This window comes from Nestor notabilis, unplaced genomic scaffold, assembly GCF_000696875.1.
Source record: "Nestor notabilis isolate BGI_N333 unplaced genomic scaffold, ASM69687v1 scaffold191, whole genome shotgun sequence".
NCBI lineage: Eukaryota > Metazoa > Chordata > Aves > Psittaciformes > Psittacidae > Nestor > Nestor notabilis.
The window spans coordinates 27637-36787 of NW_009914007.1; the positions used below are offsets into that span (position 1 = coordinate 27637).

The 9151-nt window shown below is 38.4% G+C and overlaps 1 protein-coding gene across 1 annotated transcript; it reads right to left on the bottom strand.

Annotated features, from left to right (window-relative positions):
• Window positions 1–476: 476 nt before the first annotated feature.
• Window positions 477–6763, bottom strand: OPRK1 (opioid receptor, kappa 1; the record flags this gene model as incomplete). Its single annotated transcript, XM_010023444.1, has 2 exons — window positions 477–1213; window positions 6384–6763. Coding segments are annotated over 2 exons (913 nt in total), but the record flags the coding sequence as incomplete, so codon positions are not given.
• Window positions 6764–9151: the final 2388 nt, after the last annotated feature.

Here is a 9151-nt window from a genome sequence, read left to right on the forward strand (position 1 = left end):
CGAACACATGCTAAAACTATACTAACAATTCTCCTTAAATCCCAACATTTTTAAATACCAAAATGCTTTACCATACACAGATACAATAAAATCACTTTGGTGTGTAGGCAGATCATGCTTAAATTGGATTTCCACAACACAAACAAATGTTACAGATATATTAGTTGAGGACAATATTGATTATAGCTCTGGCATTGTTCTGCAGAAACCTAAACAACACTCTTCACTGTAAAAGAGTATGAGAAATCAAGTTGTCAAACTACATAGTTAAGTAGCAATCACCACTGGGGCAGAAGTTTCTGGTACAACTCAGTGTTATCACCAAATGTTGCTTAATATAACGTTACATATTGTAAAGAGAATGGCCAGAACTTTCCTTATCCAAAATCAGTACAACACTATCTCCCATCTTCCCATGTTTTAATACCTGCTCAAGTACAGCAAACATGGTGCCAAAACCTGACCATCAGTGGAGTCCTTTTCTTTTGACCTCATTTTCAGGAGGTTCTTGTTTGTCAATAATAAACTGGTGTTAGTTCCAACTACTAGGATTTATGAAATACTCCAGAAACATCTTTCTGTGTGAGTCTAGTTCAAACTGCAGTTGTAATCTGCGTCAGTCCTAGGTCATTGGACTCTTCTCTCTCTTGAGGACAGTAAGATGACATTTCCACGACTAGTCATACAGGTTTGTTTGTCCTATCTGCTTCCCTCATATAAGCCGGGTCTTGCACAGTGTTTCTAACCCTGCTGGTGGTCTGCCTGTCCATCCTCACCTTAAAGGGGAAGCAGAAGTCCTTAAAACATCTCTTGAAGTTTTCATCCAAAAAAGCATAAAGGATTGGATTGAGGCTGCTATTGGTGTAACCCAAAGCAATACAGAAGTAATAGCTGGATATAGCAGCAGTACTGTGGGACACATCCCCTAAGGCTTCAACCAGCACAAATATGTGAATAGGAGTCCAACAGATAATAAAAACTGCCACAACCACAAGAACCAACCTGGTGATGCGACGCAGGTTTCGATCTTTTTCTCGAGACCCTGAGAGGAGCCGTACACTTTTAAGGCGCAGGATCATCAGAGTATAGCAAACAATTATAATGAGAACTGGAATAACAAATGCAAAGACAAAGACACAGATTTTCATGAAGATGTCCCACCACATGTAATCTCTGTCTGGAAACTGCAAGGAGCATTCGGTGCTAGCGGTATCTGGGAATGAAAGAAGCAAAAGAAAATGGCTTCATTATTAGATATTCTAAACAATGTAATCATCGTAGCATAAGCTAGGAAAAGTGATTACCATGTAATGTGCTATTAATAAACAGAGTTATCATTTAATCACTCCAAGGAAAGCTTTCAATTACCATTGAAACTTTTTGTACGCAGTTGTCTCTAGAAATTACAGAGAGATGGGGGCTTTTTAAAATGCATAACATTGTATAAAATTTGTTTCCCATGGGAAGACCTAAAAATGCAGAAGACAAAACCAAAACTTTGTGAAGATGCTTCCATTTGAATCTCACTGACATTTAAAGCCAGAATGAGTACCATTTTGAACAGAATAGAAATCTCATCATTTTTATCAAACTGCGTATGTTCTTGTCTGTGGGTGGAGACAGATTTTTGGTATCATGAATGGTAGAAGCCAAATGAGGTTTTGATCGTAGGAAGATTTTGCCAATATATGATAATTGCGTAATAATCTTTTCCCATGTGCCTTCTTCAGTGCAAGTGGAATACATGTAAGTGTTTGCGTTCAGAAAAACTTATTTCCTGGCAACAGCTTCTTTTCAGTTAAATAAAATATCTCTGTGTGTGGAGTCAAATGGAAGCTGCTCTTTTTGCAGGTCATGTCATTGAAACTTTAGCCTGCACAGGGACTGCAGGATCTGGGCCCCTGACAACAGCCCACTCCCCTTCAGATTGCCCATGCTAGGATTCAGAGGCATAGGCTCTGGCATAGGCAGAGGCATAGACTCAGTTTTAAGTCCCAGAAATATTCCATCTGACAGGAGACTGCTAAGAAATTAAATATTTGAGGTTTCATTTGCTGACCTCATTGGAAACTTCCAGCACATAAGCCATACGGAAAACCAAAAACCAAGATAAATGGCAAGGCGAGAAAAGGGGTAAATTTACAACTACTATTGTCAATTAAACTTTACTGAAGGCAAGTCAAGGTAACACAGGGATTTTTCACTCTGAATTATCCTCTTGAGCACTGCATTGTTCTTTGGATTTTTTCATTTTCCCTACTGACTTTGTCATTCCTCTACAAATGATTATGTATTGGCTTTTATTGAGTCAGATCTAAGGGCGGAATGATTCAGTATACTCTTGCACAACGCTTCTTTTATATCTGTCTCCAGCAGAACTAGTCAGAAAAATTCCATCAAGACGTATTTCCCTGCTATTGAAATGCTTCACATATGAAGATGATATTGCAGAGAACTTGTTTTGAAAAACAGCTAGGGGGGAAGTTATTATTATGGCATCATACAAACATTTCTGTGGTTAGATATCAGAAAGCTGTTACTGGGTGATATGCTAAAACATTCAAATAAAATAGTTGAAATCAAAGCTAAATATTTTGTGGTTTCATTTCAAAAAATGTAACTAATGGATGATTCTGAAAGCTGAAAAGTGAAAAAATATGTTTCAAGCCCAATGGAGGATGCTAAGCTGACAGTACAAGTATGACTTAATGGGGTCTTGACACTTGGTCAACTTTTCTAAATCCTTCATGATCTACGTTTTCATAAGTGTAGTTGTTTTCACTTAATTTTATTCTAGAAATGTCAACAAGCTTCTTCAAAGAAGTTTTCACATTGATTATTGCTGTTATTTGTAGTAGAACATGGCCTAGCAGCAGCAATAATATCAGGATGCAGCTATAATATCTAGGCTAGTAAAGCTGCACCCCAATGTGCCATTCTGTATAAAAGTGAGGTGTGATCAGGTTTGACTGTTCTGGACCACATCCAGTCACTCACTGAAACCCCCTCCCAGACGAAACTGTCTCTTCAGATCTACTGACATAATTTCATATATTTATCAAAATAATTAGGTCATGCTTGCTATCTTTTAATATAATTTGTAGTCAGCAATGGCATTTTAGAATTCCAAATTATCTAATATGAATGTAATGATTGTCTTACATCTCATTACAGTTTACCTTCTATGGAAAGGCTTATTCTAAATGCACTAATATTTATGTGTTTCATTTAATATATGTAATGCTATGAATCATACAGAACTGTCCTGGGTTCAGCTACAGCAGTCATTTTTTCTCCTTCTTAGTAGCTGGTGCAGTGCTGTGGTTTTGACTTTCAGTCTGGGAACAATGCTGATAACACCGATGTTTTTAGTTGTTGCTCAGTAATGTTTACTCTTACCAAGGACTTTCTCAGTCTCATGCTCTGCCAGGGATGAGGGGAAGCCCGGAGGAAGCAGAGACAGGACACCTGACCCAAACTGGCCAACGGGGTATTCCATACCACAGCACGTCATGCCCAGTATAGAAACTGGGGGGAGTTACCCGGAAGGCCCAGATCGCTGCTCGGGTCGGGCTGGGTATCGGTCGGCGGGTGGTGAGCGGTTGTGTCCTCTCCCCTGGTTATTTCCCTTATCATTATTATTGGTAGCAGTAGTGGTTTGTATTATACCTTAGTTACTGGAGAGCTGTTATCTCAACCCGTGGGAGTTACATTCCTCCAATTCTCCTCCCCATCCCTCCGGGAGCTGGGGTAGGAAGGAAGAGGCGGGGAGTGAGCGAGCAGCTGCGTGGTTCCAAGTTGCCGGCTGGACTTGAACCACGACAAGAACACATATTTCTCCAGTTTGCAAATAGTAAAAAATCAACAAAGATCCCTGTCATAATGCACAATAACATAATAATTTTCAGGAAGGTTTGAAGATTTTAAAATGCAATTTATATTATATTCCTGTTGACTGAAAAGATGCGAAACTAAGTACAGTGTCGCAAATTCAGTGAAGATTTCATGCTGACCTTTTCCACTCTGAAAGACAAATATTCCAACTATATTGATACATTTCAGGAAAAATACTGCATCCTAGATGGTATGTTGATGGAAATACATTTTTTAAAGTGTTTAATGAGTTACCACTTAAGATTAATCTTAATCTTGACATAGGAAATATATTTCTGTTAGATACATTATTAATTGAATCACCTTTAGGCATCCATATTCCTGTGTACTCAAATGGAGCCTTCATACTACTACTGGGAAAACTAATAGTACCTCTAGTTTATTTATTTTTTTTAAGTGAACAATTCTTCAGTTAGAAAAGCCCTGTTAAGTCCAGGGAGAGAATATTTACACAGATGTAAAATTTATTCTGCAGGGAAAATTTATCCAGAAGGATATCACTAGGAGGAATCCTGTACTGTGAGTACACAAGGGACTGAGAACTTTAAACGTAATCACTTCCCATCTGATGTATAGTTTTTGATTAAATCTAAATCCAGCAGTCCCTCTAGCATGTAAACAGCAACTATTTTGTCCAACGTAACATAAAGTTTCAGTCCTGAGCTCCAGCTGTCAGACACAGGCAGGATCTTTGCTTTTCCCCTTCAGCATTTATCAGTGCAATTCATGAACACACTAGACAAGATAATAGGCACTAGATGCTCAAGGGAGACCTTAGATCAGACAAGCAGAGCTAGGGGCTGACAAGCATTTGCTAATAATTTCCAACTCTGGCCCAGTTGAGCTGTGGCATTACTAGTCTCTGTTTCCAGAGTTAAAAAAAGGCTGCCTGCCATGTGGTGTGGCAGAGGCATTTAATCTTTGCTGGCCTGAGAGCAGCCCCTTGATCTAAATGTATACAGTGAATGACAGGAATATTCTGCTAGTCAAGCATGCTCCAACAAAACACCGGACCAAGCTAATGTCTCATGGCCAAGATCTAATTCACAGTGAGACAATCATTCTTCCTGAATGAAGATGCCTGGAAGCTAATGTTTCTCAAGTGAGACATTGTTTAATACAGCCTGTCAAGACTTCACTGGGGAGGAGAGTTACAGCACTGCAGACCAGGACACTTTAGCTCCCAAACAGCTGAAAGAAGAATTTCAAGAGGACTCTCCTGTCACCTATCCACCAGAAGGCAAACAGCAAGAGCAAAATCCATACTTCTTCAGCCAAATCAATCAGCCCTTGAGCAGTTGTTACTGAAATGTTTGGTTTGCACTGATCTATGCCAAACAGTTTAATGTGCAGAATTTATTATCACTAACGGACAAAACAGTGTCATTATGTAAAGTTTATCATTTCTTCTTGGAGCAGTGAAACCTTTCTAACAGAAAAGGTTGTTAATTTAGAAAATTATTACTTATTTTCCAGAAGAGTATCTACATCTCAAACAAGACTACCAGCAAATAAATAAGCATGGTATGTATTTTACCAAGCAATTCATTAACAGGATGACCCAACCCAAGTACATCACTAGAGGCCTCAAGATTTTCGAAGGCACTGAGGTGCTCCTGCACTGAAGTCGTGCCTGTAGATATGCAGTATCTATGTGTGTGAGAATGCTTCTCCTCTTTCCTCCTCAAGGAGGCTTTCAAAATAAAATTAACCCCATAGCAAGGCACTTTTGGTAATAAGTCTCTAGTTACAGGGGCTAAATGCACAGTCCTTTATGGATTATAAATTTCAAGCAAAGCCTACAGATGGTCTGCACACAGAGCTCATTGACTTCATGTTCTTGTAGTTGCTCCCCTGCCATGGTCTGTATTCCCAGTTCCTCCACTGATCCGTATTGATTCTTATTCTCAGCTTTTCCAAGTTTCTATCCCCATCCCTTTTTAAACAAAAATTTGAAACACTTAGCTTGATTTTCTGTCTCCAGAAACTGACTTTTCCTTTCTTCACCATGCCATCAAGTTCTGTGAAATGACTCACAAGTCTTATAACTAATGATAGTTCTAATATTAATACTAATAACAAGCAATCTAGTTTCTGCTCTTAAAACTTCATCAGAACTACTCTCACAACACCTACAAAACATACCTTAAGCTGACACTTCATTTTTTATCCTAAATTGGTCTTTGATCTGTCCACTGTGAGCAAATTTGTGTTTATTTTCCCCTGCTGTCTGCTAGTAGGTTTTTATGGTCTAATTCTAGCACAGCCTAGACACACCTCAAAATGTATTTTATTCTTTTAGTTGGCCAGGATATCTGAGCTTAAATGATTTATATGTTACACTGTAATGGTCCACAATATGTTTCAAAATGTCAGAAATTTAGACATACTTTTCAAAAAAGGAATTAATCAAGTTTAGTCAATATTCAGAGCTACATTTTATGTCATTTGAGAAATGAAAAGACTAGATTTTGAGTGTTAACACTCACCTTCCCTGATCTTGGTACCTCCAAGAACTATTGCAGATATACCAACAGATGAGGACAATAGCCAGATGCAGATGTTGATTATCTTAGCCTTGAGAGGTGTACGGAAGTCCAGAGCCTTCACAGGGTGACACACGGCAATGTATCGATCAACACTCATCATGGTCAGTGTGAATATGCTGGTAAACATGTTATAATAGTCAATTGAAATAACTATTTTACACAGCACATCGCCAAAGGGCCAAGAGTTCATCAGGTACTCAGTGCTTTGGAAAGGCATAGTCGTGGTAACTAACGCATCTGCCATAGCCAGATTGAAAATGTAGATGTTGGTTGCTGTCTTCATCTTTGTGTACCTGAAGAACAAAAAGAGTAAGGCTTTACTATTTCAAAATACGATTATGCACATTCAAATATGTAACAGTTTATCAGTCAGGCTTTGGCATAGGAGGTTTTTTTCTGTCATTTGTAATTTATGACGGAAGTGCACACACATCCAAGACTCTTGGAATAATAGTAAACACATTTGGCTCAGTCGTTCAGTACCTGCGTTAGCAGTTAGAACTATTCACCACAGGCAAAACCAGGTATACGAATACATTTAATCATCCAGATGCTGGTTTCAATTCTACCTATCTTCTCAAATCCTTCTACAAGAAATTATCATTGCTACATTTGCAAGTGTTCAATGTATTTTGAGTTTCTTTTTTCTTATAGCTCACTGTTAGTGATTGTAAGGTTTATGGCTTTGTTTCGTGGAAAGAATAGTTATCCTATTTTCTGGTAAGAATCCATGTTAACTGTTATGTCTGCCAGGCCAGAGTGCCTCTTATATGATAGTTTCTCTTCCTTGAATTCCTTACAACAGTGCCAGCATATACAAGTTTTGTTCATTCCCCTTCTTTGCTCCTTCATTTGCAATTTCTCCTCCTTTCTTATCATCAGCTTTTCACAGTCCTCTTTTTTTGTGACTGTTAACGTAAAAGATAAGTATTGTTTAAGTAGAATACCACAGTGGGGGAAAAAATAGTTATAGCAATATTTTTTCTGCATCCTTTCATTTCATCAAAATGAAGCACTTGTTTTGTCCAGCTGATAAAAGCCTCAGCCTACACAAATGAATAGGATCTGGTTTTTTGAGATGGAAACCTGTTTTGTTCTGTCTTGATGGCAGTTCTGGGGGACAGCCTGTGCCCCAAGCGTGGAGGACTGCTTCAGCTCTGCTATGGACACAAGGGATGAAGGAGAACCTGTTAACAGAAAGATATGCTTAACTCTTCTTTCTGCAATGCTTCACCCCAATTAGTTACTTTTACTCATTGCTGTTAATTTATTACCACATCTAACAGCAGATTCTCTTTCAGAAAGCCATTTCAGCCCCATATTTTGTAGGTTTGTGCCCAAACTAAAATGCGGATATACAACACACAGAGAGACACATCTAGCTAGATTTCACTATATGTCATCAATTTACAGTGGAAATATAAGATGTGATTGGTTCAGCTGATGAACATGTAGAGCCTTTAAAATATTGATGTTCAAAATAAAACATAAAAAAATAAAATTGAGCAGTGCTGACAAAATGTGCCCAATATGTAAATAAGCTCTTAATTACAATATGGGCAGAAATGTCATTTGATGACATAACAAATCTCTTCTCACCTATATACTGTGCCCAGGCTCACATCTTTGTTCAAGTGAAGCATTAGAAATCTCTGAGCAAAGACAGCCAAAGGGAGGTGGCAACAAAAGCTGTACATTGATGGTGTGAGGCCCCATGGTCCAGACTCCCTCTGCCCCTCTTTGAGCTTCTCCAACATCTCCAGAGAGCACAAGGAGGCATATGCACATCAGAGCTGGGCTTCTGCACCCTCCCAGATCAACCTCCTCAACAGGCACTCCAGCAGAGGAGGCTGTCTGTCCTGTAGGTCACAACATAGCCTGTCCATCACAAATCTGAGAGTACGTAGCCAGAAGAAACAGATATAAGACTGAACAAAACCTCACTGAACATACAGATTGCAAATCTGTGCTAAAATGGACTAATTTCCATTAAATGTCTGAAAAGGAGTAGTAGGAACATGATTTTACTTCTATGGACACCACTGATGATATTTGTAATTGTTCATATTGAAAAAAAAAACAAACCACCATGAAAAGTAGGAATGGATGCATAAAAAATACTACAAAAATAAGTGAAAGAAATGGAGAAAATTCTTCCTGCAGGTAACTAAAAGAGCTCAGCACATTTATTTTATCAAAAAGAACACCAAGAGGTGGCTTGATTACAGTGTCTGCAGACCTCCAGAGGAAGAAAATAGCAGGTACTGAAGAGCTCTTTCAGACTACAAAGAAAAGCATAACAAGGACAGATGCGTTAAAGTCAAAGCCAGACAAACTCAGAAACAGTGACAGATTTTTCCTAATAGCTAAGGTGATTATTATTGGGAAAAAAATTACACAAGAAAGGAGTGATTTTTCCATCTTTTGATGTCTCCAAATCAATGTCTGCTGCTTTGCAAAGGGTGTGCTTCAGTCAAATACAAGTTGCTAGACTCAATACAGGAACACCTGAATAAAATGTAATGGCCTGTGATAAGCAGAGGTGAAGTAACTAGTAGTTCTTCTGAATCATTACTTCTGTAGATCTTTAAAAACTTCCCCAAGGGTTTGGATAGGGAAAGTTTGCTTTCACATATCAAAGAATTATTTTGACCTTTTTTCCTTAAAGAAAATCAGAAAAATAGTGAAAAACAACTGAGAGGATTTTA